Below are 13,239 nucleotides of genomic sequence, written 5' to 3'. Positions count from 1 at the left end.
GTCGAGGAGCCGAGTCGTGGCCAATCACCGAGCAGCGCGCGCGCGCTTGGGCTCTGAGGACCGGTAAACCGGTAGTGCTCTCCTCCAGGTGTGGAATCGATGAGGCGGGTCGTGGCCAATCACCGAGGGGGTGGGGAAGGTGGATACGTATCGCGTTCCTGGCGGGCGGCAGCCCTAGGGGAGGATCTGGAAAGGCATTTTGAGGATTTTGTCGCGAGCGAAAAGGGGACCCGATCCCCGGCCGGGATGGCGTGTCTTCCCCACCTCCATCCGGAGGGGAGGCGGAGCCGTTGGGAATGGGAGATGGTTGAATCCTTTAAGATTGGTCCGTTCCGAATGGAAGTTTAGGGCTGGGAAAACTGGACTCACATCCTTTCTAGTGATTCTGAGCCAGCTATTGACCACGTCGACCTCTAGTTGCTCTGACAGTAAGATGGCGCTATAGTTACTTAACCCCCCCCCCCCCCCCCCCGCCCTTCCCCCGCTTGGGGGAGGGCGTCGTAGGTTAATAAATAAATAAATACGTATCGCCAATTATATTCAGTCATTGTAGTCGTTCGGATCGGAATGATTTGTCACTTTTCCAGCTCATTTTACAGATAAGCAAACGGAGATAAATAGGGGCAAGCGACTTGCCCAGGGTCATACCTGTGAGGTCTGATTTGAACTCGGGAAAGCGAGTCCTCCTGACTGCGGGCGCCGCCCAGCCGCCAGATGCTGCGGTTGGGGGGGGGCGGGGAACGACGGGAAAGCCTAAGCAGTAGCTCTTCCTTAGATACGTCATTCTGACAACTTTGTGCGTGGATTAGTCTCCAGATGGGGAAGGCGCTAGAATGAAGGAGGTGGGAAAGACTTCCGTTAGAGAGATTTGAGAGAAGCCGGGGAAGATTCTGGAGTTAGGAGAGTTGAGTGACTCGGAGGAATGGTAAGTACCCTGTAGAGCAGTGCAGGTATGGTGAGGAGTTGGGAGGTAGGTTATGAAATGATTTGAATAGTAAAAGGGGGAAAAGATTTTGTGATTGATAATCGGGCGAGTGGGAACCACTGTAGTTTGTTGGGGGAGAGGAAGGCAGGTCTGCACTTTATGATTTTTTTTTAATTTTTTTAATTTAATAGCCTTTTATTTACAGGATATATACATGGGTAACTTTACAGCATTAACAATTGCCAAACCTCTTGTTCCAATTTTTCCCCTCCTTCTCCCCACCCCCTCCCCCAGATGGCAGGATGACCAGTAGATGTTAAATACATTAAAATATAACTTAGATACACAATAAGCATACATGACCAAAACGTTATTTTGCTGTAGAAAAGAATCAGACTCTGAAATATTGTACAATTAGCTTGTGAAGGAAATCAAAAATGCAGGTGTGCATAAATATAGGGATTGGGAATTCAACGTAATGGTTTTTAGCCATCTCCCAGAGTTCTTTCTCCAGGCGTAGCTGGTTCAGTTCATTACTCCTCCTTTGGAAATGATTTGGTTGATCTCGTTGCTGAGGGTGGCCAGGTCCATTTATGATTACTTTGGAGAGGAGGGGAGACGTGCAGACACAACTCCATGCTGTTGTGATGGTCCATACATGAGATTGTGTCCCTGCGGTAGGGGGATGGCAGTGTCCGAGGAGAAAAAGACTTGCATAGGAGAGAGACTATGAAGTTAAAATCAGCAGCTCTTACAATAGATTGAATATGGAGAGTGAGAGAGACAGAATTGACACCTAGAATTTGAATCTGTCTGATCTGAGAGGATGGTGGTGCCTTCTACAGTCAATAGAGAAGTTTGGAAAGGAGGATGTTGGGAGAAAAGTAGAGTTTGGTTTTGGATACATAATAGATGGTTGGACATGTACACTGGAGGGTAACAGAGCTCAGGGCTTGATAAGTAGGTTACAAATTAAGAACTAAAAGGGTCTTCTGATACAGAGTATCATTTCACAGAATAACTAATTAACTGAGGTTAGGTGGCTTGTTCCAAGGTCTCATAGGTACTGGAGAGCTGGGCCTTGAGCCTCTTGACAAATCCAGCAGTCTTTCCATTCCATCAGGAGGAATAGTAAAACAATATTGCCATGTACTACAAATTATTATTAAAAATGCTTCAATCCCTATCACCCATCTAACCTAGTCCCCAGTGCTTAGTATAGTGCCTTGCATCTAGTAGATGCTTAACAAATGTCAATTGATTGATAATCCCATATACTTCCGGAGGCAGGGAATATAGTTACTAATACATGCAGGTAGGTCAGTCTCCAAAGAGCCCTTCTGGTCAGTATTTGCAGTTTCACCAGTAACATAGGCTTGAAACTTTGGAGTTAACATTATTGGAAAGGATATCACAAAATCCTTTCAAATTTACCTTACAAATCTTCTTCCTTTGGCCCTTAAAACTTAATAGGAATTGAAGAAAATATAAATTAAATGGTAACAATAATAACAATATCACATGATTTCTTCACTGACCTTTTTGTTGCCTATTTTTTGGCTCACCTTTATATCCTTCCAGTATAGAAGTTATTCTTTTCTTGTGTATCTGCCTATTTAAAGTATATGAAGTATCAGTGTACATATATTTATTTGGGCTTGCTGGGTTCTTTTAATGGTATTTGATTGGAGGTAGGCAATCCTGAGCAGCACTAAGTTGTCAATGACTGGTCTGTCAACCAGACTAAAGTGTTCAAGTGAAGGAGAAGATAAAGATGCATCTTTACAGTTGCTTCTCTGTTGCATCTTGTCAATAAGCATTCAGTAAATACTGTGTGTCAGGCACAATGCAAAGTGTTAGGGATAAAAGAAATACAAAAATAGTTTTTACTTTCAACACACTGTAATAGGTGAGACAACATTTAAAAAACTAAGTACATTCAAGATATATTCAGAGTAGGGGCAGCTAGTTAGATAGAGCACCAACCCTGAAGTCATGAGGACCTGAGTTCAAATCTGACCTCAGACACTTAATACTTCCTAGCTGTGTGACCCTGGGCAAGTTACTTAACCTCAATTGCTCCAGGCTCCCCTTCCCCACCTCCACTCCCCCCCCCCCCCCCCAAAAAAAAAAAAAAGATATATTCAGAGTAAGTAGAAGGCAAGGAAAAAGTAAAATTTGGGGTAAGAAATTGAAGAAAGCCAGGAAATGAGATAGAGATGAGAGAGAACTAAGTATTCCAGGCAGAAGGGATAATTGGCACAAATGAGAGATGGCATTCAAGTTCAAGCAACTTGTTGGTTCAAGTCAGTCCATTGTTGCTAATATAGTGAATGTGAAGAGGGGTTATATTTAAGAAGACTGGAAAGGGAAAGGGGACAGGTTATAAAAAGTTAAAAATTAAAGGAGCTAATATATTATCTTGGAGATAAAAGAGCTTCTAGATTTCATTGGATAGGGCAGACCTGTTTTGAAATATCACATTGACAGATGAGTGGAGTGGGCAAAGTTGCATTTGTCTAGCAGTGAGATGATTGATGGTTTGAACTAGAATTTTGACATGTCAATGAGAGAAGGGAATATATAAAAGATGCTGAGACTTAGAAATGTTACAATTTAGCAACAAATTAGACATGTAGCCAAGTAAGAGTGAGAAGCTGATGATGACACTAATTTCAAGTCTGGGTGACTGGGAGGTTGGTGGTACCTTGGATGATAATGGAAAAATTTGGAAGAGGGGAGAGTTTGGGGAGAAAGATAACAATTTAGGGACATAAAAGAGTAGGTTGAACCTAATAACTAAAAAGAGATTATTATTAATAAATGTTGAATGATATTGAAGCACTTTGAAAAAAAAAGCAGTATGCGACATATTTAACATATATAGGACTGCTTGCCATCTAGGGGAGGGGGTGGAGGGAGAGAGGGGAAAAATCGGAACAGAAGTGAGTGCAAGGGATAATGTTGTAAAAAATTACCCTGGCATGGGTTCTGTCAATAAAAAGTTATTATAATAAAAAAAAAAAAGAAAAGAAAAAAGCAGTATACAGATATTAGGTATGTTATGTCATGCCATTTCTGACTTCAGTTTTACTTGTTGATAGGTAAAGAGACTAACACAAAGATATGGCAGTAAATCAACAAAGTCTAATATCAGATGATATTCTGGATAAAGAATATGTTATGGATAGGAAAGACAGAATTATTGAAGAATGTGAAGAATTGTGGAAACAAATGGAAAAAGTAAGTACCAAGAAATAGACTAGATATACCAAATTAATTTGCATAAAATTTAACTATGGGAATTGGGGAAGGGGGAGGACAACAAAATGGAAACTTAACAAGTCCCTAATGGCTCCCTTAGAATTTATTTGTGATATTTATAAGTACTAAAAAATCTTTTAAATACATTATATAATAAACAGTATGTGTCAGGTACATATTTTTGATTTGGTCAGAAGAACACAACCTTGTGCTATTTTTGTGTATGATACAGCCTTGGAGGTAAGCTAGCTGCTCACACAGTTGTTTGTGTTTATTTTTTAAATCAACCCATTCTTTCTAGTATCAGTTCAAAGTTTTTGAACAATTGGTATTTTCTTTAAGAAGAAAAATTATTTTCCCAATACAAATCTTTGTGTCTGTTTTGTAGTATTTGCAAGATTCCCAATAATGACTTTTTTTGGAGGTAGAAGGATTGTTACTGTATAAAGATAATTGTTTTTAATGGCTCTTGAAAATATGCTAGGGGCAGCTAGATGGCAGTCAGGACCCTGGACAAGTCACTTAATTCTAGTTGCCTCACAAAAAAAAAAAAAAAAGAAAAAGAAAAAAAATGTCCTATGACTAAAAAAGCAAATGAAAACACTTCTCACCATTTGACACATTTTGCCACTTTGCATCTTTGACACTAATAAGTATCAGTCTTTTCCATTGACTTTTAAGGCAACAGTTTACAATAAGTATACAGAAATCTACTTTATGACATGATTTCTAGGAACACCACACTGTCATTAAAGCAGGTACTCCCTAAATTTCCATTTTAAATAAAATAATTCATTCTTTATAATGTATTTCATGTCTTATATAATTCAGACACAGTGAATGGAACTCTGTATCTGGGAGTCAGGAAAACCTGAGTTCAGTTCCTGCCTCAAATGGTTCCTTGCTATGTGACCCTAAGCAAGCTGCTTAGCTTTGTTCAGCTCAGCTTTAGTTTCCTTATTTTTAAAGTGGGGATAACAATACCAATTTCCTAGAGTTGTGGTGAGGACCAAAAAAGAAAACATATGAAGAGCATTTTACAAACCTTGAGTTCCATATACTAGATGTTGTTGTTTTCATATATGAGAAAGACAGATCATAAAATTTTATGTTAATTGCCGGGGGGAAGGGGGGAGGAACCTTTTTTTTTTTTTTTTTTAAAGCATTAGGGACAATAATTCATGGATGGTCGAATAGGTATATATACCCAGAGAGAATTGATTAATAGTTATCTACTAATGAAGGGTTCTTGGCTTATTCTTGGTAAGCACTTTATTAATAGCTTGAATGAAGATTATGCTTTTCATTGGCATAAAATTGGAAAGAATACCTAATATCCTGAATGACAGAATTAGAATTTATAATACCTCAAAGACCTGGAACAAGGTGCCAGTTATAGTCAGAAGTACTCCAAATAGGAAAAGCACAAAGTACCTCCAGGCACAAATGTTACAATGTACCTAAAAGGATAGATCCAAAAGATAATTTAGATATAGATTGTCTTTTCCTTTCTATGTGTCACGTTTGTTTTTGTTTTTGTTTTGTTTTTTTAGTGAATGTATTATGGATATGCTTGTGTAAATGAATTTGAAACAAGTAGGAGAAATGGAAATTTAGGAAAAGATAGGGAAATGAGAAGTATATGTGCTAGAGAGAAAAGCTTTAGAATTGTTGAAAACTACACAAAATAATGATATAGTTTTGCGTTGCCAGTCATTGACTTTTTCTTGCTTTTTTTTTTAAAAAAAAGTTTTTTTAAGTACTTAACTCACAGATAAATCAATATGAAAAGCCTACATAGCATCTTGTTATTTTTCTTAATCCTTTTCTTTATCTAGCTTGTATAATTCAGAATTATCTTGTTGATTTTATTTCCTCTCTCCAGTTATTGAGCTATTTTTGATATTCTCCAAGTTGGTTTTCTTTTTTTCCTTGCTGCCTCTCTTTCATTTCAGTTTGTGGGTCAGGGTAATCTCTAAATTCTGTGAGTTTGTCTACTTTTGACATATTTCATTTAGCTGTATACTATTTCTTCGCAAGGGAGAATTTTGAATTCTTGGACCCTGGTATAATTGTTAGAGATCCAGCCTGAGCTAAGAAGGGTTCAAGTCTAGCCCTTGACATATGTTGTCTGTGTAGGCTTGTCATATAATCTCTCAGTGTCCTAGGCTACTCTCTAAGAATATAAATTACAGTGTAGGTACAAGCTTGCATTAGGAGAAAGAGTTTCCTCATCCTGGAGCTCTCTATGTCATGAAATCATTGATCTAGCCCTTATTCTTATCCCTATCTTTAGTATTGCAGTAAATAATATTATTTTTATGGCTATTAAATTAACTTGGAAGTATTTGTGCTTCATACAACATGCAATTTATTTTCCTTTTCTCTTTTAATTAAGTATCAACAGGAGATAACACTTGCTGAAGGTGAAAGACTTAACTGTTCTGATGCTCAGGTATGCCTCATTTTTTTTTCCCCTATAAGATAAGTAAGTAGAAATTATTAATTGTTTTAGAAAAATAAATTGTGTGTATGATTTTTAGCATGATTTTCAAAAATATTCTAAAATTGTACCATTTTCATGCCTGACTGAAGGTTATATTAGGTTATCAAAGGCTAATATCAATAGAATTCAAACCCCTCCAAGTTGAAAAGCCTTTGAAAACAAGCTTTGTGATGTACTGACTATATATCTTTAATTCAAAGACCTACTCTAGTTTAATTTGGACGAAGAGAGATAGTGAATTTTTTGGCTACAGTTAGCTCTCAAAGATCATAACATGTTTTGTGTCAATGTAGTAACTACCTCAAATCATCTATTTGACAACAACATTTACCAGATGAAAAATTGCATGTTCCAGCCTGATCAAAAAACTGAGAACATTTTGCTAATGGTAATTTTTATTTTGAAAGTGTTGTGTATTGTGTATGTTGAAGTTAAAACTGCTATCATGGGAACAAGTGGCTGTACAGTTCTTCTTTAAGAATATTACCAAAATATAGTTGTTGTTTTTTTTTTTTAATTCTAGATGTAACTTTGAGCATATTTAAAATAAAACATCTCCCGAATTTAAGATCTAGAAAATAATTTAAGAGATCATTTAAAACTTTTGGAAAACATACATGCAATTTTTTTTTTAAAATCTTGCTCTGGCAAAATGTGAATTAAACTATTAATTGCTACAGTGTGGCCTAGGCCTGAAATAAAAATAGACTTAACCTAAATATACCAGAACAATAAAGTCAAAAAACTTATGAACATTTAGGTATCTTAGGATAATGCTCATTTTCCTAATGATTTAATTAGGAAATTTTGAGAAGAAAACAATTGCTTTGCTGAGCTAAAAAAAAAAAAAAAAAAAAAAAAAAAAGATATTTCTATTTTCATTATTGCTTTAAAGCCAGGGATGAAATTTTTAACTTTAATGCCATAAAAGGAAAAATGTTTTATTCATATCAGCATAAAGGAATACTTAAAGGAAGAAACTGATTTCTATTTCTGCTCACACTAATTTTGTTTTATAACTAAGAGCTTTTTTAAAAGCTTTGTTTAAGAAAATCATATACTAAAAGATAAAATATACAGACAGCATTTCACAAATTAACGTAGTAAATTCTTTTATTCAGCATGTTTATTGAATGGGTGTTCCAGTTATTGATGCTGTTGGTTTTGAAAATACTACGTAGCAGGGACTGGTGGAAAAAAGATTCTTTACCTGGAATATCTTTAAGATACGGTTGTGTCCTTATGAAAATAAAGGGTTTTCCATATTACTCACTTTACAGAGAAAGATTTGCTTTTTGAAAAAAAAATTATTTAATATCTGTGCTTACAATTTCAAAGTAGTACATTAAGTACTTTGCCTATAAAATGTGGGTTTATTTACTTTTTTCATGTAGAAATTATTCATTAATTAATAGAATTAATAATAACTTAGGGCTTTGGCATGGTAGTTATATGAGCCTGGGCAAGTTTCTGAGCCTGAGATTCCTCATTTGTAAAATGAGGTGGACGAAGGTGCAGGAAGATGATTTTTATGTCTTTTCCAGCCTTAAATTATATATTTGTGTGTGTGTGTGTGTGTATGTACAGAAATCTAGGGTAAGCATGCTTAGGACTGAGAGACCAATGTGTTAGGCCAAAATTTTTAATTATCCAATAAAAGAGACAGAGATAAAGAAGGAAAAGTAGTATTTGTAAGATCTGTCTGAAAGAGAAGAGACTAGTGTGTCTATAAGACTCCTGGCCCAGTTTAACTTCTTTGCTGGTTTGGGTGATCTGGTGAGGAGGATGGCAATATATACATAAAACTAGTTTATCTGCACAAGATGTTTTTGAATCAGGTGTTTGTATTTGTGGTAGTGCCTGGGTTTTTTAAGGTACTTTTCAGGATCCTTGCACTATTTGAGGATTATTTTTCTGAATCTGTTATCATTGTATTCTACAAATGCAAAAGTAGTTAAAAAGTTTGTAAAATAGTTTGCATACTTTATTATTTGGACTTCATATATTTATGATATAGGCACTACAAAATTAACTTTCCTTGATAGAATTCAGACTGATATATCGGATTAATGTATCCTCTTTAGGAATAGATATAAAGTAGAGATGGGAAAGTTTCCCTCCTTCCCCCTCTGTAAGATTCAGTATATGCAGAAATTTACAAAACACTAAATTACAAGTATCCTGAATCCTGGGTGTCATTATCAGCTTCTCTCTCTCCATTATCCCAAATATTCAATCTTTGCCAAATCTTGTGATTTCTTTTTTTTTTACATGGTTCTTCTTCATCACATTTTGCCTTTACCTGGATTCTCCTCTTTATCTGGACATTCCTCTTGAAGCTTCCACATTGTTGCCAAGTTATTTTCCTAAAATGCAAATAGACCATGTTATTCTTTTCCCCTCCCCCCAATTCTGTAAATTCAAATTACTCCGTCATTTCCATGATAAGTGTTAATTCCTGTATTTGGAATTTAAAGGTCTTCACAGCCTGATCTCTTCTTGTTCTAGTCTTTTAAACATTTTACTCCCTTCTATGCATTCTGTGGTTTGACCATACTGGCCTACTTTCTGTTTCTTGAACATAATTCTCTATCCCTTGTCTCCTTACCTTTATATTAGCTGGTTCCCATGTTTGAATGCTTTATAGTTCTCCCCAAACTCTTCAACTTTATGGCTTCCTTTAAGATGGTTCAAAGCACTACCTCTTCCTGTAAGTGGCATTCTCTCTAGGACTGTTTTCTGTCCACTTTGTATTTATCTTGTGTGTTCATCTATATATGTTGCCTCCTCTGTTAGACTATAAGACCATTTTCACTTTTTGTTTGTTTCCTTAGTGCTTGGCATATGGTAAATATATAGATAAATAAATAGAAAGATAGATAGACAGACAGATAAATGAATGAATGAATAAAAATAATTACATGCTTTCTGATTTATTAGTTAAAGCTTCCAGAATTACTAATTGATTACACTTTCTTGGAATTTAGTTATTAAAAGGGTTTTTAGTTACCTGGAACTTTTTTCCTGTTTTCCATCATGCAATGTGGTTTAGTGTAAAGAAATAGCTCTAGCGTTAGAGGACCTGCATTCAAATCATGTCACCTCTAATACTTAATAACTATGTGATCTTGAGCAAGTCTTTTAACATGCCAGGGCCTTAGTTTCCTCAATTTTAAGTTGAAGAGTTTGGAGTAATTGGTCTTTGAGGCCTCTTCTAGCTTTATAACTATGATTTTTATGAAATTTAGGGAACCAATCTTAAATATCATCTAATTTTATTCATTTTTGTAAGAAATATGAAATATCCCAAAGAATACTTTCAAGAGGCTTTATACAAATAAGTTCTCAATGTTATATAGATTGCTTGACCATTTGGATAATCAGAGATGAAGTGTTGATACTTTTATGAGAAATATAGCAGAACATTTTTCTTATCCTTTAAAAGTAATTGGTCTCAGCAGTTACGTGTTTTTTCTTTTATGTTTTCCTTCTTTGCCATGTATCTTTTCATAGAATGATAACTTACTTTTCCTTTTTACATGAAAGCTCTATTGGGTTATTTTAATGTTTTGGGTTTTTTTTTTTTTTTTTTGCAAGGCATTTGGGGTTAGGTGATTGCCATACAGCTAGTAAGTGTTAAGGGTCTGAGGTCAGATTTGTATTCAGGTACTCCTGACTTCAGGGCTGGTGCTGTCTCCATTGAGCCATCTAGCTGCCCTCATGTTTTTCTTTTTCTGTTGATTGTTTTTGTGTTTAATTTAAGACTTTATAAAGCACAAGGTACACTGGAATCTTTTTTAGAAGAATGGCAGCATGCTGTGATATAAAGCTATGAATTCAGCTCTAGAGCTTCTGTTCATATTTCTGCTATTTACTACCTATGTGATTTTTTTCAGTCACATAACTTCTTTAGTACCTCAGTTTCCTCATCTGTAAAATTAGTAATTTAGATTTAGGTAATTCCAAAAGTCCCTTCCAACTCCATCCTAGTATTGTGACTACTGAAAGGTTATAGCTACAGAAAGGAAAAAAGTTATTTTAAGCATATTGTTTACCCCCCAAAGTGTCTTTTTAACACATGAAGTTGGCCAGTGCTTTGATAGCATAGCTGATTTGGAATTCTTCAGTTAAACAAAAGCCAAGCTGTTGGTGCAGACTGTTGTGGAATGTGTTGCTATTTTCAGAACATCTTGTACTTAAATACCAGTTTGTTTCCAAGAACTTTACTAGCAAATTGGCTTTTTAAAAATGTTGGCAAGAATCAAATTTATTCTAGTTTTCATTTTTCATTTTATTTTAATGATATAGATAAAGAAACTTAATCTACTGATAATAGCAATAGGATATTAGCATTTAGAATGTCATATTTTACCATTTCTCATGCTTTTTTGATTTTATTTTCATATACCATTTTTCAGCACTGGGTTTCAATTCTATGAGTGGACTATTGTCTGCTGATTACAGTGGTTAAATTCAAAATTCTATTTTGGGGTTATTTTGTATGATTTTACTGGCTATTTCCAAGCTAGGTATTTTGTATCATTTCTATATTTAAAATAAATGATACTTTATTGCATAACTTTTTATTTATCCTCATGAAATGGCTTTTTTCTAAATTTCAGCCTAAATTTTATTTTGTCTTTTTTTTTTTTTTAACTTTTTTTGTAGCTAACATTATTAATGATGCGATTAAAGAATCTAACAGCAGAATATAATCAATGGCTGGAAAGAACTCCTGACAGTAAGAATTTTTTACATGATTCCTTTTTTATATTCAATAAGATTGATATCAAGTATGTGTATTTTTCTTGTAACATGTAATAGATATAAGTGTACTTTTGAACCTGATTACTATTTAAAAATGAGACATAAAATAGATACATGTTCAACTATAAGTGTTTGCTGCTATAACAGAAGTCCAGGATAAGGTTCAAGTAGAAGGATATGTTAAGGTCGTTCAGGTGCTTCTGTTTGTAGGTGACATTGTGACAATTGTATCAAGCACTAGAGTATCATGGAATTTCCTAAACGAGACTTCTAATCATGCTACAGAGGATTTGCCTTACTTATGCACTCTTAAAAACTAAGTGTTTAAAAATTGACTATTGTTCAACCTATGATATTCATTGTATGGGCAATCTGTAGAGTTTGTTCAACGGACCCACAACATCCTAGAGAGGTACTGTTGCATATAGACAGAGAGGTGGGCCCATAATTTAAAAAAGTAGAAAAAACTAAGCTAGACTGGCTTGGGAAATTTAAATTGTTTAAATGACTCCAGAAGGAAATAAAGAAGGAAAAATTCCTTTAGTGCTTTTGCCAAGAAAACCCCAAATGGAATCATGGGGTCATGAAGAGACAGACATGATTGAACAACAACCACAATGACCCCAGATCTTCCCCTGAAACAAAGGACTATCTTTTTAGCACCAGTATTTTTCAGCAATATTATGTGGCTGTCACAGTTACTGAAAAATTGAAGTTGAGAATTACCCAAGGGATATCAGATATGCATGTTGGATATGAATGAGCTGCATTTCATTACAATAAAGAAATTATGAGAAGGAATTGATGTAAAGAGTGTTATCAAAAGATATGATAAAAAAATGAGCTACTTATGAGGGAGAGCAATGGATAACCAACAGACATAATATATGCTGAATTGATATCTGTGTCATGAGGGGAATGAACTCTTGAACTCTTCATGTTAGTGAATCCTTTATGATGAACTTATTGGAAACTAGGGACAAAAATCACATAGGATGAACAGGCTTAAATGGATTTTAATCTGCATCATTGGATAGGATATCCACATTGTATGAGAATACAGAACTGATGATCACAAGAGAATGACTAGACATTATCACTGTCCTTTAAATTAAGCTAAAGCACCATTATTTTCATTTTAAATAAAGAATAATCCAGGGCCTCCTGAATAAGAGAAAAATAGTTTAATTCACCTACTCCTTAGTCAAAAAAGGAATATATGATGTGAAAAAAATAGACAGTCTTTTATTTTATTTGGATTATGGGCAAGTGCCAAGAGATGATATCCCATTTTAAAATGTGTGTGTGTGTGTATGTGTTTATATGTGTATACACACATATAAATCTATGTATTCGTGAAAATAATGTAGCATTTTATGAAAATGTCTTTCTGTGACTTTGCTGTTCTTTCTGTGCCTTACTGTTTGACTCAATCTCTGCCCTCTCCCCTCTTTTTATCTAAATGTAATATATGTAGATCTAAAACATTTGTGTGTGTGTATGTATACACAATCACACATATATACATGTACATATATATGGATCATTTTCTGTATCTAAAATCAAGTTGATTTTCTACTTTTTAAATTTTTTTTTTTCCCTATGAGCTTTTAACTTCATAAAATAGAACTGAAAGTAACTGCAAAGATCATATAATTTGGTCCCCTGATTTTCTAGTGGAAACAGCTCAAGCTATTTTTTTGGTATCTCATTTTTGGAACAAGATCTCTAAATCCAAAAAAGAAGGAGGTACAAATCACTAAATGAAATAAACAAA

General features: G+C 34.8%; 1 protein-coding gene across 3 annotated transcripts in view; it reads left to right on the top strand.

Moving 5' to 3' along the window:
• The first annotated feature begins 4 nt into the window (after positions 1-4).
• CENPK (centromere protein K) overlaps positions 5-13,239 on the top strand; it is a 38,076-nt gene continuing 24,841 nt past the window's right edge. Inside the window, exons 1-4 of one of the 3 annotated variants that reach the window (XM_031965666.1) lie at positions 5-88; positions 4,030-4,168; positions 6,588-6,644; positions 11,364-11,436. In XM_031965666.1, coding sequence (XP_031821526.1) covers positions 4,052-4,168; positions 6,588-6,644; positions 11,364-11,436 — 247 coding nt within the window. In that variant the 5' untranslated portion in view covers positions 5-88; positions 4,030-4,051. Of the gene's footprint in view, positions 89-132; positions 429-733; positions 926-4,029; positions 4,169-6,587; positions 6,645-11,363; positions 11,437-13,239 lie in introns of those variants that run through there. The other 2 variants (XM_031965660.1, XM_003759400.4) reach the window with 2 other exon arrangements.

The sequence above is a fragment of the Sarcophilus harrisii genome, chromosome 1 (genome assembly GCF_902635505.1).
Source record: "Sarcophilus harrisii chromosome 1, mSarHar1.11, whole genome shotgun sequence".
NCBI lineage: Eukaryota > Metazoa > Chordata > Mammalia > Dasyuromorphia > Dasyuridae > Sarcophilus > Sarcophilus harrisii.
The sequence above is the reverse complement of the archived record's forward strand: the minus strand, read 5'-3'. Positions and strand labels throughout refer to the sequence as shown.